Below are 26221 nucleotides of genomic sequence, written 5' to 3'. Positions count from 1 at the left end.
TGTGTGTGTGTGTGTTTCTGTTCTAGTGACAGAGGAAATTACCTTGGCCATCCTTGGGAGATCACCTATGAAGCAATGTATGGGGAGGGCACATAGGGTCCCCTGAAAACACTAAGGTTTCTCAAGGGTAGGACAGTGGCTCAAGAGCCCCACTCTCCTGGAAAGGTGGCATTTCAAAGGTCAGAAAGAAATGGTGGCTGAGCCCGGGATGGGAGTCCCAGGGAAGAGTCAATTCCCAGAGCTGCTGGGCAGCCCCCCCACCCCCACCCCCCGCCTACCCCCAGCTGGGAAGGCCTGCGGGAATCCATTCTGCCCAAATGGATTCCGTGAACCCTGGTTAATACAGGCTTAGTCCTGCTCCCATCCTTTTTGGTGGTGGGATTGAATGGCTTCAAAGAACACAGCCACTTAATGGCAGACTTGGGACCAGAATCCCGGCCTCCGGCATCCAGCCCCATGGCTCCTCCGGTTTTGCACCTCCAGGAGCTCCAGAAATGACCCTCTTCTCTCCTGGGGAGCTGATGTCGTGGCATATGCAGGGAAAAGGCACCTGAATGAATCATGAGGACACAATGGCCAGAGTAGATGCTCAGGGATCCCGCCAGCCCCGAGCCCCCAGCTCAACCTGGGGCATCTGGATGCAAGCGGAGGGTGCCCCCGAGGAATAAGGACATTTGTCGCCTCCTTCTAGGCCCTGAGATCTGCTTGGGTAATAAGACAGCTCAGGCATTTGCAGGGGAGAGATTTCACACCTGAGAGAAGCACGCCCCCCACATGCTGTGAGCCCGTGGACATATCCTTCCCAGTGAAAAGTCATCTTCGCCACCACACCTTGGAGCCTGAAGTTTAGTTTCTTCAGGACCCCCAGAATACCACATGGCCTTGGGATAGTCCCTTCAGACACGACAGAGCCAGCCTGGCCTCCAGGACCAAGTGTGGTATCAGGGACTCATGCCAGGCTATTACTCAAACAAACCGCCAATCTGAGGGCCAGAATTACAGCAATTATTTAAGTATTCTTGGAAACCCTGAAATTTTCTTTCTTTTAGTCTGTACTAATTTTTTCCTCTAGGCTTCAGAACAGACTTGTAATTGTCAGCACAACAGTTCAGCCACCAGTCTTCTACCCTCCCTACCCCCCCAAACACCACACACACACACACACACGAGAAACCCAGGCAGGCAGGGTCTTCTGTGGGTTCACAGACAGCCCGTGATTCCAGGCAATTCGAGTCCTTCCTCTGGGGCACCTAGTCAGGCAGTAGAGCCTCGTTTCTCAGGAAGACTCAGCAGGTGGATGAGCCCCAGTGGTTGAAGGGGACGATGGTGCTGGGAATGTGGCTGGTAAAAAGGCTCCTCTTCCAACAGCTCAAACCCCCCAGAAGCTGCCCAGCCTGTTAAGCTGCATACAATTTCTCTGCCCACAGTGAGCAGATCCAGCCAGGGAGCCCCTGGCTCCCTGCAGCCAGCAGGCGGCGCCCTTGCGCCTGTTACCCAGCCTGGTGGGGTCAGAAGCTCCCACCTCTACCTGCGGCTTGTCCCCCGAAGACGTGCCTCTCCCAGAGTGGCCCCTGATGACCTGCAGCTGCCACTAGAACCAGCAGCTCCAGCAGCAGCACCCCTCCCCCACCCCATCTCCCTCCACTGCTAATTGCACAAGCCAGGACTCGCCCCGTCATCGCCGTGGCCCGGACTCTACCTGGGGTCCCCAGTGACATCACTTCCTCAACCCTCAGCTCACCCATTTTCCAGTCATTGTGCCCAGAGCACCAGAGCTAATTGAAACAAGACGGGGACTTACATGTTAAAGTAGCCTTCAGCCGGCCGGCGAGGGCTGCTTCTGGAAAATGTTAGCGCTTTCCTGTTGGACGCCAAGCCCGCTTGGAACTAAGCTTCAAACGAAACCTCATCTGTAAAATGAGGGGGTTGGACGATCCCAGAGAACCCTTCTGACTCGGACAGTGTATGCTGCTGTGAAAAGAAAACCCAGCGGAGCCCTGGGTGGGGGAGCCGAGGGCTACTGCTGGTTGGCGCGACTGTGTCACAAATAAAGCGGTGGTGAATCAGGTTTTATTTTCGGCCCTGCAGCTGATAGATTAATTTCTTTTCTACCAGCCACACTCTGCGTAGTTCCAAGAAAATCACGCTCTGGCATCACCAACCACCAGATAGGAGGCCCCCCGAGGCACAAACCTCAGGCTGAGTGGCCCTTGGAAAGCTTGGCTTGGGGTGAAAAGAGGCTGTCATGGTCGCTCCTCCCCCACGCCATGGGGTTGCCATGGAGACCCCCCCCCTCCATCCTCCCTCAAGAGGTCTAAGCTTCAAAGGATTCCCCACCTACCCATCCCCAGATGCAAAATTAATGGATCGAATCTCAGGTCAGGCAAATGCATTCTCCTTGCAGAGACCTCGAAGACAGACAGACAGACAGACAAAAAGCTCTGTTTTCTGAACAGCTGGGCAAATTGAATTTGGCCGCGTAATTTTGGCTTGGAGGGCTACTGTTTATTTGTTTATTTAATTATTTAATGATTTTTTTTTTTTTTAATGGAATGCCTCCATTTGGGTACAGTCTTCCCGAGACCTCCTAAGCTCTTTCTTTGGCAAAGAAAAACGTCTCTTTATCTTTTTTCTTTCTTTCTTTCTTTCTTTCTTTTTTTAAAGACAGAGAGCAAAGAGGTTTACAGTCATGCAGCTGGAAGGCCAAAACCGCCGAATGGAGAAATGTGTTTAGAGGACACCAGCCAGGAATCAGATGAACCACGGCTAAGACCAGAGGATGGTTTCTAAATCGACAAAGCAAGGAGCTTTCTTTTTACCCCAGTGCGAAATTCTCTAGGATCCTGGAGTCTCCACGCTGAAAGGGACCTCTGAAGTCACCCTGTGCAGCCACCCAGCCTAGGCAATCTCGGGTCCTCCATTCTTGGCAATTGTCACCCATTCTCTACTTGACTGGGTGGTCAGTTCTATGTTCTTATGCCTCGGATGGGAAAAATCTTCTGGGGTCCTGAAGTGGAGCTAAAATTGACTCCCTGTAACTTCACGTCTACCAGGGGCAGGTCTGTTCTCTGGAGGGCCACGCAGGGAAGAGACTACTCTAGCCCCAGCTGGCTTGGACCACACCCTTTGTAACAACCCTTCAAATATTATCAGTGGCCATCAAGTCTCCATCTCTCCCAGCCTTATCCTCCTGGATCTTTTTTTTTTTTTTTTTAAGATTTTATTTATTTATTTGACAGAGAGACCACAAGTAGGCAGAGAGGCAGGCAGAGAGTGAGAGGGAAGCAGGCTCCCCACTGAGCAGAGAGCCTGATCCCAGGACCCTGAGATCATGACCTGAGCCAAAGGCAGAGGCTTTAACCCACTGGGCCACCCAGGTGCCCCTCTTCTGGGTCTCTTAATCACACCTCACTTCACGGTCATTTCCAGACCCTTCACCTTACTGGCCACTTGCCTCCGGATACTTTCCAAGTTGTCACTGTCCCTTTTCCACTGTGGCTGGGGCCTGGTGGTGATGCTTCCCAATGCTGTGTTGATGAGCTGATGGATGTCGAGACGAGCCCAAACTTGAAGTTACGAACCCGCATGCCGATGTCACATCAGGAACCGGCCATAGGACACATCCTGCCTTGTCCTCAGCCTAATCCTTGATCAGCGGGCAACACGATGGCATGTTCTCATGGTCTGCCATGAGAACCACATGCTAAGTAAGTATCCTTAAATGTGTTTCTAGGGGATCAAAGTGTAGTCGGAAGTGATTTACTTTTTCATTCAATGAACGCTTATCGTTTATCAGCCAAGATCTTATGTCTGGTCATAGAAGTTAGGCTTTGGAGCTGTGACAATAAATGCTGTAGTGTCTACCCTCAAGGAGATTAAACTAAATAATCTATAAAAGCCTAATTGACAGAGATGGGCCAACTCTAAGCAACTTTGGAAGAATGCTGATTATGACAAAAAAAATATATATATATATGTATGTAGTCATAGACGACTGGAAATAGAAGGAACCTTAGAAAGCTTGAATTCATACCTCCTGGTTTATATTTAAATGTTAAACGTTAAATGTTATATTTAAATGTTATATTAAATGTACTTGTCCAGTGTGAGCAGCAATGGCAGAGAAAGAGCCGTGAGTGACTTTGCTCGTGCCTGATAAAGGGTTCCAGCTGAATGATCTGGCCAAGGAAATCCGCTTGGTTGGCACCAGAGGCAGGATCAGAGACCAAATCTTGTGACATCGGACACTGGGCTCTTCCCAACACACCATGATGTCACTTGTAAACGACAAGATGTAGACAAGAGAGCACACGCTCTCTGTGGGGGAACTCTGTCCCGACGGAATCTGATTTGGACATGGCAGGCGGTGTGTCTGTAACTGGCAGAGATACTGGCTGTACAGAAATCATGTTTCACCCCTGCAAAGCGCCAAGCAGAAGCCAGAGGCACTCCTGTCTGTCTTCCAGGAGCTCAGACAATCCCTCCTTAGCCCTAGCCGACAGACTACTAAAATTCTCTCCCAGGATCCACCAAAGAGAAAATCCAACTTGCTTTCTCCCTCTTTGAGCTCCATGAGATTGGACATTACGGATCTTCCTAAAGTCCTCCTCTCTGGGTTCCCAGGGTGTGTCTCTCTCCACCGCCCCCTTGAGGACTAGCTCCCCAATCCCGACCAGCATCCTTTCTCTTTGTCCATCTGGCTCAAAACACAGAGATAAAATTTCACTTTCCTCTCTTTTGTAGAAGTTCATCATCTACAGAAGATTCTTAGGGATTCCTCCCAGAGACTGGTTTGATTGGACCCATCCATCTCTCCATGAATCCATCCTTCATCTTTTAAGAATACTCCAGCTTGCTCTGGGATGACTAGGTCAAGTTCTAAGGAAGTCAGAGCCCTGTTTCCCGAGCCCTAGGTGATGTCACATCTCAGCTAAGGCTGATGGTAAATGCCTCCACCAGGCGTTCAAGCCATGCTCAGCTTGGGTAATCCTGGCCTCTCACAGAACCCATAGCCCCTCACTCTTGAGTATAAGATCAAGGCCAAGGGTGTGTGCCAGGCTACCCTACACACAGAGATGCCTTCCCACCAGAAGGTCTTGCTGGACAGCAAATGGTCCTCTTGCTCCTCTGGGAGGGAGTCCTCTCTCTCCTGAGACTGGGCCATGCCCTGAAATCAGACCCTATCTTAGGATAGGCAGCTGGGTGCTCAGGGCTCCCCAGGGTTGAGCAGAGCACCTCTATGCAGTCACTCCTAATGCCTTCCCTCCTTAGCCTCCTCTCTACACCACCCCAAATCCCAGCATCATGCCCTCCTCTATGGCTCTTCTCGAAGAAGAGAAGGGATGAGTGGGGCTGTGTATTAACCAAACATCCTGAACCTTCCCAGGAGCTTGGATGCAAACGGCCAGGAGAAACCCCCTTTCAATCCGTGTTGGGGCACAGGGAGCTGCCAGCATCCAGGTGTGACCTTCCAGGTGCCCATGTGAAGATTTTCCATCCGATCCCATTTATATCTGCATCTGGCTTCCAAGGCTTACGGAAAATCGGAGCTGAGAGGGCCCTCCGAGACCAGCCCGTGCAATGCCCTGCTGTGCGGATGGGAAAACCAAAGCTTGGTGAATTCCCGAGGTCACTCAGTGAGGCAGAGACACAGCCGGAACTAGAGGCAGAGGGCCAGTCCGCTGGGCAGGAAGGAGACAGTGAGCTACCTTCTCACTGATGTAAGACCCCACGGTGGCTAGGGGCTCTGGCTTCTGCCCCTCAAACTTGGGGTCGCACAAGTGCCCATGCTTGAGCTGGGAGCCTGCCAGGAACAGCCCAGCAAGGACCTGAACTTCATGTTCCTACCAAGGGCCTGATCGCCTGGGGAACCAGCCAATGTTGAGGAAGGACCCTCTTCCTGGCCTCTGTGCCTACTGGCAGGGTACCTGCCTGGCCAGGAGGCAGCCCTTGCACCCACTGCTCCAGCATTGGCCGGGGACTGAGACACGCTACCCGCTTACCTCATCCTTTGTGTCCAGACGTGCTCAAGGCACAGGCTCCCTTTGCCAAGGGCCCTTAGCTCCAGAGAATCCGGGTCCATTTCCAGGGACTGGGGTTCCCAGTGTACTAGAAAAGAGAGAAATGCCAGAGCAAGGTTACAAAAGTCAAGCTGTGTTTAAGACATTTCCTGTGAACAAATACTGCACACACACAGACACTCAGACACACACACACACGCCCTCCCCCCAAACATAACACAACATAGTTGTGCCATTCACAAAATAATCATAGAAATTATGGAAACATAATTCAGAGCACTGGTGAAGGCTTCCGCCCGCAGATCTCTGCGACCGGAAGTAAGAGCCCCCCTCCAAGGTAACAGCTCAAGGGGAAGTGGGAAGTCCTTCCAGGATCGGCCCCATTCTGAGGGGCACAGCATGAGGGTTGAAGGGGTTGGGGGCTCAGGGTGAAGGTGAAGGGGGCGGGGGCTCAGGGACTGGGCCTACTGAAGGCTGCCTCCCAGCCCCCCACCCCCACTCCCAGCCCCAAGCCCTTACCTCAGGGAGAAAGACGGAAAGCAGACTGCCCCCAGGGACAGCGCAGGGGTCTAGGACTACCAGTGGGCAGCCATCCCTGACTGAATGGGGCCTTTTTACATCACACCACCCAGGAGGGGGACGTAATCCCTCCCCGGCCACACAGAGCACTGTTCACACAGCTCAGGAAACAAAATAAATATATTCTCCCTCAAAGTCCCCACAATGGGGCTTTTTCATGGCAGAGAATCAAGAACAGCCCCCTCCTTCCACGTGGCGGAGGGGCTGCCCAGCCCTGAAGCCTTTGCCCCACTCTTCCTGGGACTCTGGGTCCACCTGCCCTGGTCATGGCTTGGTATGGACAGGGGCCTGGGGCAGGTCTTGAGCAGAGCCTGTAAGTGTCCGGGGAAAGGAGAGAGGCAAGAGAGGAACCCAGCCTTTACTGATTTCCTACTGTGTGTCGGGCAGGCAGAGACCCGGTGAGGACACTCGTGTTGGATGAAAGCATCTACAGATTGGATTCCTCAGGACTGAAGGTGGGGGCACTCACTCCCGCTCACTGTTGAGACTCTGCCCTCACACCCCGTGCAAAGCTCCAGAGCCAAATGTATATGGGGGGGGGCACCATTAAATCCGGCCCAGAACTCTCTCATGCCCCCATGGCTTTTGGGCACTTACTTTCAGGGGAATGACAACAAGCCTTAAAATGACCTCCCTTGTTAGTTTGGCCTGTTCCCTAGGCACAAACCAAATCAATATGCCCACCTCCACCTCTCCCACACCCCCACCCCCAACCCCCAACCCCTCTTCCTGGAACCCTCTCTTCCTTTCTGCTTTCCTTTCTCTAAGATCATGGGGAGCCATAGTAATACAGATAGTACTCAGCAAGTGTTTACTCTGGCCCAAACACCTCTGAACTCAGGCATCACCTCTTACAGGAAGCCTTCCCTGATTTCACCTAGCTTTGTGACTATCTGTCCAAGTGTCTCTCCCCAGCTGGGTGGGAGGGCCTAGAAGGCAGGGCCTTGTCCCCCATCTCTGAGTGCCCAGTGCCTTTCCTAGAGATGACCCTAGGGCTTGGGTGAATGCCCCCATCAAATATAGGGAATTACAGAACACCTTGAACTAGGACAAGCCCCGAGCCACAGAGTATGATTGTGACAGTGTAGGAGTCAGCATCCAAGCTGTGAGGCCTGGGCACGCCATTCAACTATTTAAGCTTTCTTTTTTGCTTTATTTTTTTTAATTTGTTTATTTATTTAGGCTTTTGTTAACTTTAAATTCAAGGGCAACAAGTTAAGTTAGTCACATCCCTCAGTTCCAAGTACATTATCATCATCAGTTAATGCAGAGCCCTCTTATTTTATTTCTTTTTTGCAGCTTCAATCGACATCAAACACCCTGCACGTATTTAAAGTGTACAATCTGATGAGTTTTGACACGTGCACACGCCTGAGAAACCAGCGCCGTAACCGGGATAAGCCACAAATCCGTCTCATCCCCCGAAGTTTCCTGGAACCCTTTGGTAAATCCCTCCTGCCCACCTCTGCCCTCTCCCAACCGCCATTCTTCAGGCCACCACTCTTCTGCTTTCCGTCCCTCTAGACCCATTTGCATTTTCTAGGAGTTTATGTGAGTGGAATCACACAGTCTGGATTCTGTCATTCAGCACAATTATTTTTGGAGTCATTCATGCTGTGTGTGTCGGTGTTTTTGTCTTCTTTAATTGTTGACTAGTATTCCGTTGTATGCTTAGGGTATAATCTGTTCATCCATCTCTCTGTTGATGGACATCTGGGTTGTTTCCAGCTTGGAGCTCTTACAAGTAAAGCTTCTATGATCATATGTTTAGAAATCTTGGTGTAGACATATGCTTTCACTCTCAAAGTAGAATGGCTGGGTCGTATTTTATTTTATAGTTCTCTTTTTTTCCCCAATATTGACTTTCAATCTCCCTTAAGCATCTGCTCTGATGTTTATCATATGCCTTTAAATATGCATATATTCTCATAAAATGTGCAGAACTATTGTGTGTGTGTGGGGGGGTGGAAATCTAGTTCTGCTCCTTACTTGTTTCAATTGGTCCTATTTTTTGAGGTCCACGTATGCACATTCTGCAATAAGAAGGGCGACATCCCATAGTATGTCCCACCACCTGACTTAGCCCTCCCTCTGATGAATGACAACGTGGAGTCGAAGGCAGCATTCCTGTAAGGACTGTCCCAGCGACCATGCGCTCCTTCTGGCCCTCTTGCCAACCTGCACGAGCATGAAGAGCTGGATCTCTGGGTACCAAGGTCACCAAGGGCTGCAGGCTTGACTGCGACTGCATTGCCTCAGCCCGCTTATCATGTGCCCTCCTGCAGTGTATCACCCGCACCTCTTCACATCCTGGCCTGCTCTGGGTACAGCCTACTTTGCTAATCTTTGTCATTCTCATGATTGTCAAGCCATAGGATGCTTCTACATATATTTGTCTAATTACTAATGAGTTTGATCATCTTTTCAAATACTTATTAGCTCCGAGGACTTTCTTTGAATTATACACACACACACACACACACACACACACGTATATATATATATTTCCAATTTATATTCTTTGCTCAGAAAATATTTGTATTTGTAGCCTCAGTGCGCACTGCCAAACATTTTTCTAAAGTGTCTGTACCCTGTTGTACCAGGAGCGTCTGAAAATTCCAGCTGCTTCTTGTCCCTGCCAATACTTGGTATTCTCAGTTTCTTGAACTGTAGCCTCACTGGTGGGTTTTTTAGTTTAGTTTTTTTTTTTTTTTAAAGATTTTATTTATTTATTTGACAGAGACAGAGATCACAACTAGGCAGAGGGGTAGGCAGAGAGAGCAAAGAAGAAGCAGGATACCTGCTGAGCAGAGAGCCCAATGCGGGGCTCAATTCCAGGACGCTGGGATCATGACCTGAGCAGAAGGCAGAGGCTTTAACCTGCTGAGCCACCCAGACGCCCCCACTGGTGGGTTTTGTAAACAATCTGTAAATCCTAAGAGATCTCTTTAGTGCTTTATATATTGTGAATGTAAACTTCACTCATCTATTATCTCTCTCCAATGTATGGTATCTGCCTCCTCATATGTAAATTAGGGGATAACATTACCTACCTTCAAAGACCTGGCAAACAATGGGTACTGAATTCCTATACTCTACATTTCTGTCTCCAGCGGGCACCACAGTGCTGCTTTAACATGGCGGGGACTGGATTTTAATTTGTTAGGGCCTTGCCTGGATCCAGCAAGAAGTAGCTTTTCAATAAAGTTTTCTGATTGGGGGCGCCTGGGTGGCTCAGTGGGTTAAGCCGCTGCCTTCAGCTCAGGTCATGATCTCAGGGTCCTGGGATCGAGTCCCGCATCGGGCTCTCTGCTCAGCAGGGAACCTGCTTCCCTCTCTCTCTCTGCCTACCTTTCTGTCTACTTGTGATTTCTGTCAAATAAATAAATAAAATCTTAAAAAAAAAAAAAAAAGTTTTCTGATTGAATGAATGATGAGCCTCCCAGAAGGGATCTCCAGATTGCCATTCAAGGATCTCTGTGAGGGAACGAGGGGCTGTGGCATGGAAGTGGGGAGCGGGGTGGGGGCATTTCTCTCCAGGAGGCCAGCAGGTGTGCAGTGGATGGGGGGAGGGCTCTCCTCCAGGCCTCTAGCCCTGGACACCAGGAGCAAGGACAGGGGTGGGTGGTCGTGGGGGGGGGGCACTGAGAGGTGGCAGCCTTTCCTCTTGAGCCCTGGTCTGCCCCGCTGGCTGCCCCAGGGCTGTACCCTTTTTTCCAGCCACTCTTTTTCGGGGGAGGAGGACAAGGAGGAAGAAAGAGGGAGTGGAAGGGGGTAAGGAGGAGGAGGTGGGGAAGGAGTAGGGGGAGGGGAAAGGAGGGGAAAGACGAGGGGGAGGGGAAGGGGAAGGAGAAGGGGGAAGAGGAGGAGGGGAGAAGAGGATGGGGGGGAGGGGGGGGAGAGAGTAGGGGGAGGGCAGAGGAGGGGAAGGGCAGAGAGGAAGGAGGATGGGTTGATGAGGCCAGGAAAAGGAGAAGTGGGGAGAGGAGGGGCAGGAGCGGGGAGGAGGACCGGCGGGGGTGGGGGGAGGGCAGACGCTAGCCCCGCCCCCGCGCCCGCGCCCGCGGACTGCCCCCCTCCACCCCGGTTCCCACTGCCCTGGGCGGGCGCCGCCGGCGGCCAAGCGGAGGCGCCTCGCCGCCTCGCCGCCTCGCCGCCTCGCCGCCTCGCCACCTGGCCGGCCCGGCCGCCGCCTTCCCCGCCGCCGCCGCCTCCCCCTCCGCCCTCGGAGCGGTCCGCAGGCCCGGCTGGGCAAGCCACTGGGGCGCCCACCGCCTGGGGCCTCAGCCTCCCCCGACAAACAGCACTTCCCAGCCAGAGGGGTCGCCAGTCCCGCGCCCGAGCCCTCCTGGACTCTCAGTTAGAGTCCGCCCACCCCTCCCTCCCTCTACCCACCCAGCCCGAGCCCGAGGACCAGGGAAGGGAAGCTGTTGGCCCAGGGTCGCACAGTGACTTAGGAACGGAGTCAGCCCTCGGCTCGGACTGAAATCCGTGTCCTGTCTTGCCTCTGCTGCGCGTCCAGCGCTCAGGCAAGTCACTCGGTTAGGGCCCCCCCCTCGCCCCCCAACACTGCAGGCTCCCCTGCCTGCGTGTGCTCGTGCTCAGAGTCATGGACTCAGGGCTGGGTCCACAGACCCTCAAGGGTCCTCCGCCTTCCCTCGGCTTCTCCTCACATCCCATTCTCCATCCAGCAGCCAAAGTGAGTTGCGATCACCACACCCCGTGTTTAAAACCTCTGGGGGCTTCCCCCACGGTGAAAGTACAGAGGAAAGCACGGGTCATGGCCCTGGTTTCACTCCCCGACACCCACTGAGCTCTGACCCCTGGACTGTCTTGTCCCCCAATCAGCCGAATTCATTTCTACCCTAGGGACTTTGCACTGATTGTTCCCTCTTGGCCAAACACTCCTTCCTTAGGGGTTCTGAACCAGGGACCTCTATGGATTGAGCTGAAATTCAATGTCATCATTTTCCTGTGTCACCCGATGTGTATTATGTTATGAACTTAAAAACATCACTCTGGGAAGGGTTTCTTAGGCTTCACTAAACGGCCCAGTGCCTGTGGCACAGAAGAGTCTAGAAACCCCTAGATCTTTGCACTTGGCCGTCAGGTCCTGCTCCACATCACTCAGGGGGGCCTTTCTTGGCTATGTCAGGAACACTGCTCCGCTTCTCTTCCAGGCACTGCCTAGCACAATGGCTCTCAAAATATAGTCCCCGGACCAGCAGCATTAACATTGCTTGGGAACTTGTTCAAAATGTATGTGCTCAGGGGCGCCTGGGTGGCTCAGAGGGTTAAGCCTCTGCCTTCAGCTCAGGTCATGATTCCAGGGTCCTGGGTTCAAGCACTGCATCAGGCTCTCTGCTCAGCAGGGAGCCTGCCCCCCCCACCTCGCCTGCCTGCTTGTAATCTCTCTCTCTCTGTCAATAAATAAATAAAATCTTAAAAAAACAACAACAAAAAAATGCATGTCTCAGGACTCACTCCAGACCTACTGAATCAGAAACTCCGGAGGCAGCGCCCAGCCCTCTGTTTGAAAAAATCCCTCCAGGTAATGCTGACCTTGGAGTCTCAAGGAGGAAAAAACACACTGGGCCACCATCGTCTCCGTGTCCTGTCACAGCTGTCACCAGCCAGCTAAGGAAAGCTGGAAGCCCAGTGGCCTAAGAAAGGGGAAGGGCTGTGGAGGCCAAGGTGTAAGGGGGTTGGGCTGGGTCATAAGGTGTCGCTGCCTTAGACAGAAAGCCCGCAGAGGACTGGGCCATCTGGAGGAAGGGTCCCCGGCTGGACTTCAGTGGGAGTGGGGCTTGAGAGGTCCTGTTGGCTGGCCGGGGTCGCCCTGAGTTGGAGAGGAGAAGGAGGTCCATGTCTCTGCATTTCCCGTGTGGCAGGAGAGGAGCTGGCATTCCCCTGGCCTGGTCTGAACATTAACCAGTGTCCCTGAGGTCCCATTTGGACCTGGCCACAGTCGCTCCCAACTCATACCAGCCTGGTCTCCTGGCCCCTGCCCCATCGCCCACAGGAAGTTTCCGGGCAATCCCAGGGCCCTCCCATCCTGAGCTGTTCGCCGTGCATTTTCCAGGCAGACCAGATGTTCCTGCAACCCGAGCCTGAGCCCATTCTCCAGACTAGAGAGCTGGATTCTTGTCGCTGGTCCCCGGGCGCTGCCTGACACAGCTCTAGAATGGCCCAGGGCAGCGCTGCAGCCGCTGGCTTTGGTGGAGTTGTCAAGGGGAACTCACAGCCTGGTTCCTGTGGGTCACTGGTCTCTGGCTTCTGTACAGTTCCCAGGCCCCGGGTGGGGGCAGGGGGGAAACGTGACACTTTTAATTGACTTCCTCAATCTGATGATAGAGTATTGAGTATCAATAGACCGCAGCAAGCTATTTTCATCCATGATTTCAGATGGGGAGCCAAAGCCCGCCTGCCACCGAGGTCCTGCCACACCACCTCAAGGGATGAGCTCACCCCTGTCGGCTAGCCCACAGCAGCAGTTGCTATGGCCAAGGCAGTCTGATTCAGGATCTCCCAGGGAAAGTTCTAGGAAGAGGGGTGGGGGAGGCATAAGCAGTTATAGCCCCGTGCCTGAACCAGAGTCTGCCTGGAGACCAGCCTGGAGACGCTAGACCCCTCTCCTCGCTCAGCCTTGTCCCGGTTGGGGAACCCTGAGCAGGTGGCTTGCCCAATCCATGCCTCAGTTGCCTTGTCTTCAAGAAGAGGTTGAAGCAGTTGGTGACATTGGCTCTGGAATGTCACAATGAGGAGGGGACACTTTTCTCCCCTATCTTATCCTAGAGTCCCGAGCCTTAACCTCATGTGCTGTGGTCAAGATAAGAATCACCAACTTGATACATTCATGGGTCCTGGGTTTGGTTCCAACGTCCCCACTTGCATGTCCTTCCTGACCTTGGCCAACTGTCCTGGGCACAGGATTAGAGAAATCATCTCCAAACTGTTAGGAGCCCTCGTAGGCACGTCTACAGTCTGGGTCTAGTGTGAGCAAGCATTAATTGAAGGTGGAGATACGTCAGGATGCTGTGGGCACGCCTTGCCCTCACAACTCCCTGCCAGGCCACTAACCTAGACCTTTTGTTTGGCATTGTCCTATCTGACCTACATGCCGCCCCTCCCGTAGCAGTCTGTGAGTTCAAGGGCAGGGAGGGGATCGCATCACCTCTGTGACTACAGGACCCAGTGGGAGCTCAGTGAGTGGTCATGGAGCAAATGAATGAGTAAGTGAATGGATGGGTGGCCGATGTGTGGATGAATGAAAGCAAGCCAGCCAGCCACGGGGACGCACACTCGCTTGCTCCCCTGTGTGTCTGTGTGCCTCGTTGCTAGGTGGGGGAAGAGGACAGGATTAGTCACAGCCAACCAGGAGGGGGCTTGATGGCTCTGCCTGGAAACCTTGCCTCTCAGTCACGGTCTGCAGGCTCAAGAACAAGGAGAAGCTTTCCTCCATGAGAAAAACCATAGACTCATGGAATGTTGGCTCCAAGAAAAACCACAGGTCACTTAATCTGCACCCCTCCAATAGAGAGATGGAGGCCCAGACAGGTTCAGTTCCTGCCTCTATGCTGAGCTCATCATGGAAACTGTTGTTTTTCCCTGAAAAAGGAGCCTGGGGGTAGGAGAGAAGGGGCAGGGGGAGGAGTCAGTATTAAACAGACCAATTGTTAATCGCAGAGAAAGCCTGGGCCTTTCCAGCGGCCTGACCAGCCCAGGGCAGGGGGCTCACAGAGGAAAGCAGGCTCGCCAAGCTCCAGGTGTGCCAGCTCAACTGGGCTGGGCCATCAGGCATTATGTAACCAAGCCAGAGGCTCCAAGAAACACCTAAGCTGGCCTGGTGTTCGTCTTGGACCGTGGTTTCCAGCTATTTCCTATAGGGGCAGGTTTTGCTGAGCACAGGGTTTTCTACATTTTCCATCCGTTTGCTATTAAAGAAAAGCAGGAGACAAAATGTGAAATCTTTCCCTGAGGTTGCCAGAAATCTCCCAGTTCGGAAGAAGGAAGGGCTTAAACTCTGTCCCGTGGTCCTTGGACGCCTGGGGCATCTGACGCAGCAGGAGCGGGTTCCAGGGTAAAATGTGCTCCCACTGGCAGCTCCCATGGGGCCCGGCAGGGAGCAGGAGCTGAGCCCACATCCTGCGGCTGGGCTGCGGGAGGAGCGTGCACCGCTCCTGGAGGAGAGGTGGGGACAGGACGGGGCAAACCATCAAGAGCCCTGGAGGAAGCTCTAGTTAGAAGGCTTAAGTCAGCTCCGGGGCGGTTAATACAAGGTCCCACCTACCAAAATTCCATTTGCACCAAAAAACTCATCATCAAAATTCTCATTTCAGTCTTAATGCCATAGCTCCACAAAGCCCCACAGGGGGAAAAAGGACAGATGTCTTTAATACATTCCTGTGGGGAGAGCACCTTGGGAGGCCAGAGGGGCCCTGGCAGGGTGACAATGAGTCAAGAAGGGTCTGGAGCACAGGACCTTCCTAGGTGGGGAAGTCTAGAGGATATGAGCTCTCAGGTCCCACGAGATTGGTGTCAGGGGTCTGCGTGGACCCCCACCCAAGGATGGGAGTAGAAAGATTCACGCGAATATGGGCACATTCCAGCTGCAGAATGAGCCCAAGTTGAGGAAGCAGAGCTATGTCCAGGATGTCCTCGTACCTGTCCCTCCAAAGTCCATCCCCAGGCCCTCGGGCCACTCCCTTGCACAGGTGGGAGGCAGGAGACCCTGATGACCCAGAGTCCACCACCTGCCCTCAGGGTCAGCGTCACCCCTGCAGTCCGTGTGACTCGGCAGGAGCTGACTTCTCTCTCTGCCTCCCTTACTTCATTTGTGAAAGAGAAATAGCAGCATCTCCAAGCAAAGCGGGGGAGGGGGCCGGGGGGGGCTGGGGGGCTGGAGAGGGGAGTAGGCAGCCCATATAAGGGTTGAGATAAAGCAGAGAAGCAAATAATACAGCTCTGGGAGCATGCTCAGTGCTCCATAAATGTTAGCTGTTAGGAAACTGACTGATGCCTGGAGAGCGGAATATGGACAGCTCGGGGGCATCTGCTCCTGCAGGCAGTGGGGGACCTGTCAGCGGGGTGAGGCAGGGCGGGCACCACAGGAGTGCGTGAGGACGGAGCCCTGTCCCCAGGGGTTTACAGTGAGGCCTGGGTCTTAAGGGCTGGGGCAGGAAGTGGAGTTCCGGGAATGCTGGCCAGACGGGACTCTGGTTTCCCTGCAGGGACCAGGCTCTGTGACCACAGGGACTGTGCCATGACAGGCAGTGTCATCCCACCATCCAGGCCAAGCACTCCTACAGGACCCCCATGGAGGTGACCCAAACGGATCGAACCATGGGGAATTTGGATGTTGGAAGAAGCTGCCTGATGTCCCCTCCCTCTTCTGGAGGGCTTCCTTGAAGCTTCGTGGGAGCTCCCAAACCCCTGTGCCCACAAGGTACCTCATCCTTAAGTGCCTACACACCATGCCCCACAGTGTGCTGGCTGCTGAGTGCCGGTGTCTCCCCCTGCACTGAGGTCCCCGAGGCAGGGACAGCATCATCCCTGTGCTGGCTCAGCCTCTTGGCACACCAGCGCAGCAGGCGCACACACACCAAGATTTTTTCTAAAAAAAGGTGGAGTTCTGATACTGCTAATTGAAGCATCAAAGTCCCCATCACAGGGAAAATCAGAATGTTGCTGGGCTCCCTTCCACTTCTGTTGTTTTAGTGTGACTTTTGTATTGACTTACCTATGGGGACACACTCTTTTAGGTCCATCGCAACTTTCAAAGTCTTTTTCACCCAGCAGCCTTGCCTGTGAAACATGTGCTTCTCCTTTTTGGTTTCTCGAAGTAGCCCCTGGAAAGTCTGGCATTAGCTGTTTGCCAAGGAGACAATGAGCCCCAGCACAGACTTCTTTCAGAGTTTTGTCATTTAAAAATACATACATAGATCGGGGGGGTGCCTGGGTGGCTCAGTCGTTGAGCGTCTGCCTTCCGCTCAGGCCATGATCCCAGGGTCCTGGGATCGAGTCCCACATAGGGCTCCCTACTTGGCGGGAGGCCTGCTTCTCCCTCTCCTACTCCCCCTACTTGTGTTCCCTCTCTCGCTGTGTCTCTCTCTGTCAAATAAATAAATAAAATAAAATATTCATAGATATGTATCTATGTGTGTACGATGTTTATTTATACACATACATACACAAATAACATAATGGCTAAATACATCATTTCTTGAGAGACAGCCCATGAGGGACTCCTGGGTGGCTCAGTCGGTTAAACATCTGCTTCCCCCTCACAAAACAAACTGAGGGTTGCTGGGGGGAGGGGGGTTGGGAGAAGGGGGGTGGGGTTATGGACACTGGGGACGGTATGTGCTTTGGTGAGTGCTGTGAAGTGTGTAAACCTGGCGATTCACAGACCTGTACCCCTAGGGATAAATACATATTATATGTTTATAAAAAATTAAAAATTAAAAAAAAATCTGCTTCCTCTCAGGTCATGATCCCGGGGTCCTGGGATCGAGTCCCGCATTGGGCTCCCTGCTGAGCAGGGAAGCCTGTTCTTTCTCTGCCTGCTGCTACCCCCTGCTTGTGCTCTTTCTCTCTGACAAATAAATAAATAAACACAAATCTTTAAAAAAAAAAAAAGAATAGAAAAAGAGAGAGACAACCCGTGATTAAGAAGGGCATTTTGGAGATCTGGGTTTGAGTCCTGGCTCACCTTCCCACCAAATGAGTGCTTGCACAAACCACAGGCCTTCACATCCCGGATACAGCAGAACTCCTAGGAACCCTTCACTTCTTCGTCTAGTGATTCATTCATTCATTTATGAGCTCAGTGCTTATCAAGGACTTACTGTGTGCAGACACCTAGCGGAGCTTACATTCAAATTCAGCCAATAAACAAAGCATATGGTTAAGTCAGAGGGGGACAAGTGGCCTAGAGAAAAAGAAGTGACAAAGGACAAAGGGGATGGGGTGCTGAGGGCAAGGCTGAGGGCAAGTTGCAGTCTTAAGTGTTGTGCTTATAAAACATCTGACGTGATGGTTAAGAGCCTGGATTCTGGAGCCAGACCTGGGTTGAAATCCTAGCATGCGTTAGCCGTGCAACAGGGGGTAAGTCACTTAACCTCTCTGGGCCTCGGTTTCCTTATCTGTAAAATGGGGATGATAATCATAGTAGCTCCCTCCTAGGGGATTATAAGAAGAACTGAGTAATTACACGTAAAGGGCTCGACACAATGCCAGCACGTCGTGAAAGCTACGTAAGCATCGAATATAAACAACAGGAAGCACTGGCCATGTGTCGGTGAATCCAGGGTCTGCCCTCATTTTCCTGGGCCCCCGAAGTTGTGGCCATGGGGAAGGGTGGGCAGGTGCCCATCAGTTCCTTCAGCTCCGGAGCCAGCTGGAAGCTCGTTCCTCTGTGTGGCCGTGCAGGGTGTGACCAGCTGATCTGGGTTTGAGTCCTGTTCCCCCTATGGACTGGCTGTGTGACCTTGGGCAAGTTGCACGACCTCTACAAGCCTTGGTTCCTCCTCTCTGATGTGGGAATAGTCATAATGGACCATTGGCCAAGACCCAGGCACTGTTCTAATTACTTTGCAAACATCCCCTCATTTTGTCGTTGCCACAACCCTCTGAGTTGGGTCTTCTGTTATTCTATCGTACAGGTAGGGAAACTGAGGCACAGGCAGGCAAGAAGTCGGCCTGGTACAGCTAGGACTCTGATGCCTCTCTGCTTGACCACAGCGCTCCCCTCATCCCTCACTCTAGTGCCTCCTGGGATGGGGGCATAACACAAGTCACCCAGGCTCAGAGCACGAGCTCTGGCTCTGTCCCTGTCATCACCGGTGCCTTCCCCAGGAGTGGCCAGATGGAAGTTGGGCAGTTGGGGCCTAGGGTTCATTTTGCTGTCCTCTGTGCTTTCAGAAGTTCCTTCCGCCAAACAGAGAGCAATCATCACCTGCTCTAAGTTTGCAGGTGGCCCGCATTTCACACCCTACACCTGTCCTGCCCCCTCACCCCCCAAAAATCCCAGGTTCTGCTACTTGGTGACATCAAAACAATTAATTTTTAAACACCCACATTTGGCCCAGACTCAGACCTCTCAGAGAGACTGGGCTGAACCATGATTCAAAAAGCAATAACAACAGCTAAAGCCCTAATAGACTTAGTTGTTTGTTTTCATGAAAAGACCCAGAGAGACTAAAATGTCTGGGGGTGGTTTCGGGTCAACAGGGAAGTGGAGTCACTCTTCGGGGAGAATTCCAGAGGGCCATGTGGACAATCAGAAATAAACCTACCTGTGCTTATTCCAGTCTGTGGACCTTTAAATAGAGCCCCTCCACCCCCCCGGCCCCACCCAGGGACATTTCTGTAACCGTGGGATGAGGTGTCCCTTGTGCAGACTGTTTATGGGACTGGGTCGTACCAGCCTTCATTGGGCTGCTTTGTTGTGTGTCTGCCTGTGCAGCCACAGCCCGACAGTGAGGGGTCCCAGTGCTCACGCTCCTTTTGCCACTTAAACTCCAAAAGCAACGGTCATCCCAGGAGTGAGGTTTTGTAAGAACAGATGGAGCTCTGGCTGTGGCACCAGAGACCTTGCAGGGCTCCCCAGGGAGGACCACCCTCTGGGGCTCCAGAGCAGTTCTGGGATGGGTGTTGGGAGGACCCTAGGAAAAGCCTGGACCCTTTGGTCCCTGAGTTCCCTGACCTTCAGGGGTGCTCACCTTGTTCTCTGATTCCTAACACAGTACCTTTTCTTGCTGCGGAGAGGTAGTACACGGGGCCCCCACAGAAGGCTGTGACGAGTCCAACCCTGGCAGATGGCCTGTCTCCATCCATTCAGTCACTCACAATGTGTTAGGCATTGCACCAAAAATCACAGTCGCAGGGCTCCATCCATGGGACGTGCACGGTGCACCTGGCCCCGTGCTGAGCCCCCCACAGGTGGTCTTTCTTTAATCCCCACAACAACCCCAAGGGGGATGATCCTCACTTTATTATCCCCATTTCACAGGTGAGCAAACTGAGACTCTGAGAGACCAAGTTCCTGCCGATAATGGAGAGCAGGCGGGGACTGGGACCCGGCTGTGCACAGTTATGAAGCACTAAACTCTCCCACCTCCATGACACAGGAAGCACCAGCCCTCCCCTCCGGGAGCCCAGCCTGGTGAGAAAGGGAGCCAGAAAACAGACCATTACAGAAAAGCCTTAGGGCATACCAACTCAGGCAAGATCAGGCAGCTGGTCTGGCCCAAACTGAGCAGGTAGGCATAAAGAACTTGGAAGAGCTCATCTTTGAGATCAGTCTTTAAAGAAGAAGTCAAAGCCAGAGGGAGAAGGACCTTTGATCTAGGGAACAGTGAAGCAAGACTTGACACTCAAGCTTGTGGACCTCCAGTAGACATTGGGGTCTTGCCATTGGTATCATCAACTGTTGACCTTGCTAATTTCATAGCCACACGCAGGTACTAAAAATCTATGTTTGTGATATTGTCCATGTCCCCACCATGATACAGCCTACACAAGTTCAGGTCTTCAGATGGGGAAACTGAGGCTCAGTGATATGAAGACCCTTGCCAGGGTGCACGTCACAGACATAGTCTCCAGGACTCAAAGGCTTTAAGGACGGACCCTTCAAGAGTACCTGTTTCAGCTGTCCCTTCAGTTGGCGACTCCCCTCCAGATGTCCCTCCAAAGTAACTGCTCTAACTTTTGCTTGAGTGCATTTAATAGGAGATAACTCATGACCTTCTCAAAGCCGTCATCTGTCCGCAGAGAGATTTCACAGTTACTAACAAGTTCTTCCTTATTTTGTATGTAACTGTTTCTCCATTACGCCTATTCCCTCTGGGGGCTATTGAGATCAGCATCACTTTCGCCAGAGGCCAGCCCTCCAAAAATTAGGAAAAGACCATAGAGTCTTAACCAGGTGGCTTCAGACATACAGTGAGGCTGCTGTGTCTCCTGTCCCACTGCTCTGTGGTGCTTCTGCCCTGGCATCAGGCCAGCGCATGCCTGGTTCCAGCACTCAAGGGTGGGGGTGACCAGCCCCAGGGACTTTCACCCAACCATGTCCACAGACTTACTCTAGCCCAGTGGGGTCCCCCACCCTGGTGCCAACTTTGTCTGCAGCAAGCTCTGATCTCCTCTCTTTCCCGGAGCTGGAGAGACAGTTCGTAGCGAGAAGGCAGCAAAACGTCCTACTGTTCACGCGCGTGACGCCCCGGTGTGAATCTCACCCAGGACGCGCGGCCCCCTGACTCACCCGGGGTCCGCCCTGGGTAAACGTCCCGTGCTGGGCTGTCCTTTCAGAGCGTACATTTCCATGAGCCTCAGGTTTGGTTCCCAGAACAGCAATAAAGGGAGGACCCACACAGTCCCTCAGCCCCCCTCGCTTAGCCAGTGTTGACAGAAGAGCCACGTGACACAGAAACGAGTACGGCAGGGGCCTAGAATGAGTGGGAGAGAGAGAAGGAGCCGGAGGGCCGGGTGCTGTGGCTGCTCATCCCCTGGGACAAAGCCTGGCATTGTCCACCTGCCCCTTCTCCGGCTGTCCCTTGTGGGACTGTGGGCTTCCAACCCTAGCTGGACTGAAGCTGGGTTGAATCCTCCTCACTAAAGCACCCACCCCCGTAAGGGCCTGTCCCCAGGGAAGCAGCTCCCGCTCGGGCTCAGGGGGCATCAGGTAAAGAACCCCCCGCCCTGGCACTTTTCTTCCCTCCTTCCCTCGCCCAGCCCCTTGGACACAGCGTGGCAGTGGAGGGAGGCCTCTGCATCTGGAATCTTCCAGCCCTCCTGTTCCCTTGCCTGGGTGTATTTGTCTTGGCCGCCTTCACCTGGGCTTTTTACAACAGATTTTCTTTCCTCTGCTTCTACCCCCCGGGCCTCCCCACCCCCAGCAGCTGGCCTCCGCGGGCCCAGCACACAGAGCGACACTTGTTCTCAAGGAGCCACAGATCCCCGCTCTGCGTAGCAGCCCACCTGTGTCTGAGCCCCCAGCTGCCAGTTCCCTCGAGGGCTGCGGAGAGCCGCCCTGGACCGAGTGGCAGAGGCAGGGCCGGGGACCGGAGTGCCAGGAAGGGGGGCACCGGGAGGCCCGAGTTAGCAGGGGCAGGAAGAGCTCCTGCTAGCCCTGCTAGCCCGGGATCAACGCACGGCTGGCACAAGGCGACCTTACACGGAGACTTGCTGGAGAAAATTAGGGGTCCGATGGAGAGAGTCAAGTCCCCAGACCAGGTGGTGAGAAGAAGGTAGAGTAGAGCTGATCTAGAGCGGACCCTAGGAAGAGGGGGCCTGCATTCAAGCCCCCACCTGGCCCTTATTATCTGCCAGCTCTGGGCCCCTGCACCTAGCTCCTGATCTGTAGCATGAAAATGATAATATTTTACTTGCTTCAAGGTAAGGAACTGGACTTCTTGAGGTACTTTCCAGTTTGAAAACCTATGACTTAATCTTTTTTTTTTTTTTTTTCAATCCCAGTAAGAGGTTATTTGTGTGCAAACAGAACATTGACAAAACAAGATATGCCTGGGCTGGGGGCTGGGAGAGGGAAGGGGTTTTCTGCCTGGTAACTTCCAGATCCGTGGTGAGGATTAAATCCCGTTCTGAATCACGGCCAGTCTTCCTTGGGAGATGGTTTCTGAATAGAAAGGCCTTTATGGTTCCCTCAAGGGCAGAATTTCCCCCTTGAAGCCCCTCAGCCTTGGCAGGGCATTCAGCCCCCTCTCCCTGCTCTGCTAAGACCCCTCCGCCCCTGACCTTGCCCATGGCCAGGGGGCCCACAGGGCAGGCCTGGTGCCCAGGGCAGGGCTCCTCTGCTCCGAGGGCAATTTGGGGCACACGCTACACATGCACACTTTCATGAGTGTTCGTGTCTGGTTTAGGAAGCCCGGCGCAAGCTGAAAGTTCCTGCCTGTGGAGGGACAGACAGACAGACGGCCTCTGGTCCTCAGGGCCAATCTCTCCTCTGTATCTTGGGGTGCTCTCCTGCTCAGAGAATTCCCTTCCAAATGTGCCTGTCCCATCTCATGTCCCAACAGTGTCACCATTTCTTATCTCCTATGGCCTCTCTTGTGGGCTTCTCCACGTGAGTCCCTGGTCCTTGCTGTGGCCAGTGGCTGGGAGTGCCGACATCTCAGTGGCTGTCCTCACGGTCCCACAGCTGCTGGCCTGATGCATCCCAAAGAATCCCGGCCCCTTGCCACAACCCAGTCTCCATCTTGCCCCTTTATCCCACACTGTGTCTCTCCTGTCCCAGTCAGTTCAAACAGACGGTGTCTACGATCTGTAGGGAATTCCTGTCCCTCTTCAGTACTTACGTTCTATAAAGTTGCCATAAACACCAAATTAGCAAACACCCCATCATCATTCTTAGGAGAGAACGGGGTTAGTGTCTATGAGCCTCTGTTCACAACATTCTCGCCAACCCATCAACGCACCACTGTGTCTTAACGCGTGTTTCCTTTTAAACACATCTTGGTCCATTAGCATGGAACTATGAGTCCTGCCTGAACAAAGCTTCCCTAACCTGTATTTCCTTCACAAGGCATGTCACACCAGGCAGCACTTCAGAGCTTGGCTTGAGGGCCATTTTCAGCAGTGAAGTCACCCATGGAAAGCACGAACACGTGGCCCCAAGAAGGACATCTGCAGAAAGGGTGAGAGCAGAAACAAGCAGGCAGAGGGTTCCCTGTTCAACCTCCGTGGGAGGAGGCTGCTGGGAACATTTGGGAACGCATGTGTGGTGAGTTAGAGCCACCACTGACCTGTGCGTGTCCGTGAGACACCGGGCCCACAGCGTCCGTTCTGGATTGCTGAGAAATCCTAGCACGTGGGCAAATTCGCAAGACTGTAATTCACGAACAGCGAGGACTGCCTGCCTGCCTCTTGCTCTCCCCACCCTTCTTGCTTTCCTTCACCAAATCGTTCTGGAGCCTCTCTGTCATGTCCCACCTCTGCCCACACTGTCCCCACACAGGTGTTTCCTTACCTGTGCTAAGGACTCTGGGGCTCCAGAAAATGGATGGGAGTCTAGCTCAAGGGTTGGCACTCTTTTTTTCTGTAAAGGGCCAAAAGGTACCTTGGGCTTTGAGGACTCTGTGGTCTCCATCACAACTACCCAACTCCGCCATAGATGACACGTAATGAAGGGGCCATTAATTACAAAACAGGTGGTGGGCTGTAGACTGTCTACGGACTCCTGGTCTACCAGCATCCTGGCTCCTGTCTCCTTACTACAGCTCTCTGACCCTGGGCTCATCACTCTTTGTCATTTGTATCTAGCTCTGCTGGAAATCCTCCCCTAAAACTGCCTGGGACCCAAGGGCAGGAATCCCAGCTATTCTGCCCCCTTGATGTGTCAGGGTCTAGCACAGCAAGGATGTACTGGAACAACAAATAAATACATAGATCAATGTCCCATCTGTATGACGGCACTGGATCCAACTTTTGACCCCGATGCTCTCTAAGCGTATGTCAAGCCAACTCAGTGATCCTATTTAAAAACACAGACCTCTGAGATACTGTCTGGAAGCAGTCCCTAAAATCATAAGCACTCCTCCGGAGATAGCCATCTGCTGTCTTCTAGCTCCACCTTTTCCTTAGGGAAGGTCCGGAGAGGCATACAGTTTAGAGTATGAAAGGAAGCTCCTCTTTCTTTCTTATCTCTCCTTCCTCCTTCTTATTCCTTTCTTTTCTCCCCCCTTTTCTCCTTTTTCTCTCCCCAGGCAAAGCAGGGTAGCCAGGTGGCTGCTGAGGCTTGCCTCTGGTCTAGGGTTTCTGGGAGCAGAGTGGCAGAATTCCCTGATTCTGGGTTCAGCTCTTCCTCACCCATACAGATGTCCCAGCGGGCATCATAGTCCCCTGCACTTGGCCAAGTCTCTCGGAGTCTTCCCAAAGTCGCAGGGAGCTACGTTCAGGTCCCAGCAGAGGTCCATCACCAACACAAAGCAATGACTCCCCCCGGAAGGGGATATTAGGCAGTGGTCCAAGTGATGGAGAAGAAACTAAATCCCCACCCCCCCCTGAATCCCATGGCACAGATCTGCCTCGGGTTAAAGGCAGCCCCAGTCCCGAAGCCCCGTGGCTCTGACCCTGTGAATGCACACGTACACACGCACACATACAAACATGGCCTCATGGTCCGTAGGATGGAAAAGCAGTCTCAAGTTGGTTTAGCGTGTCTGCTCAATGTGTCACTTCTATCTATAAAGTCTCCACCCAATAGGGAAAGATTGAGAAAATCCGGGACATGCATCCTGGGCCTTGGGGGTTGACAGGAACTGTGAGTCGGTGTGAAGGTGAGTCATCTTTCACACTTGCTCACAAGCCTTCTACAGGGCTGTACAAAATGCGGCTTCACGCCACCCTTCAAGGCTGGGCTGCACAAGAGAGGCCTAGAGGGGGTCGGTGCCACACCACAGAGGATAGAAACGCTAAAAGATAGAGAAGATGAGAAAGGAACACAACGGAACAAGTTCTGGGTGAGGGTCCCCCACACCCACACCTCTGGAGCTTGCTCCCATGTGAATGCGGCCCCAGGGACCCAAGAAGACAGCAGTCCAAACTCTTCATCCGCACCATGCGCTAACACTAGCACCCCCCACCCTAGGCTTGTTGGGGGGATTAATTACAGAAGGTTTAGCACAGTGCTTGACATGTAGAAAGTCTGCAAAACCTCAGCCGCCATGACGGCGAAGATGATAAGGACGGTGATGGAATTCGTTCAGCTCTTGGGAGGGACAGCGTCCCTGAATCCAAGCTTCTGTTTCCCCTTTCCCAGAGTTGCTGCTAGAGCCACAGACTTAGGACTCTGGGACTGGACACATTCTGGGACTCCACAGAAAATACCTAATCTCCTGATAGGGTCCTGGTCAGAGCAGGAATGGGAAGAGCCCAGCCCTAGATATAAACAGGTACCATTACTCTGATGCCTCATGTCCTCTCTTGACCTTTGCAGCCAGTGTGACTGTGCAGAGCATCTAAACCCTGGGTGGAGTGCCTCCCACCCAGCCTACCTGGTCGACGGCCTCCCGCTCTCCTGCAAATGTGGTGAACTGCTTCTCTGATGTTATCGCCACGCATTAATTATGCCTCATAAATGGAAGCAAACCGTACATATTCTTTTCTGTTTCCTTTTCCTCAATATGTTTTAGAGATGCCTTCATGTTGTTGTGCGTACCCACGGTTCATTATTTATTTATTTTTTTTAGCTGAGAAGTATTCCATTGTATGTAGGTATCACAAATGGCTTTTCCATTTATGGACATCTGGGTTGTTTTTCACTGAAGGCTGTTATGAATAAAGGGGCTCTGATTTACAATAAAACTCCATTTGATAATCCATGGGAGAAAACCTTCATCTTCTTCTCTCTTTTTTAAAAATAAGGTTAACCATATATTTTTGACCAGATGGTAGTTTTTTTTTTTTTTAAGATTTTATTGATTTATTTGACAGACAGAGATCACAAGTAGGCAGAGAGGCAGGCAGAGAGAGAGAGAGAGAGAAGAGGAAACGGGCTCCCTGCAGAGCAGAGAGCCCAATGAGGGGCTGGATCCCAGGACCCTGAGATCATGACCTGAGCTGAAGGCAGAGGCTTAACCCACTGAGCCACCCAGGTGCCCTGG

At 52.7% G+C, this 26221-nt stretch overlaps 1 protein-coding gene across 1 annotated transcript in view; it reads right to left on the bottom strand.

Annotated features, from left to right (window-relative positions):
* The window catches only part of LOC123388109, a 110542-nt gene that overhangs the window by 2615 nt on the left and 81706 nt on the right, over positions 1–26221 (bottom strand). The window contains exon 4 of the mRNA XM_045067218.1: positions 6003–6108. Within this exon, the coding sequence (XP_044923153.1) occupies positions 6003–6108 (106 nt within the window). The remainder of the gene's footprint in view (positions 1–6002; positions 6109–26221) is intronic.

This window comes from Mustela putorius, unplaced genomic scaffold, assembly GCF_011764305.1.
Source record: "Mustela putorius furo isolate JIRA1106 unplaced genomic scaffold, ASM1176430v1.1 tig00003875_pilon_pilon_pilon, whole genome shotgun sequence".
NCBI lineage: Eukaryota > Metazoa > Chordata > Mammalia > Carnivora > Mustelidae > Mustela > Mustela putorius.
Note: the sequence above shows the minus strand (reverse complement) of the source record. Positions and strands in the feature narration are given on the sequence as shown.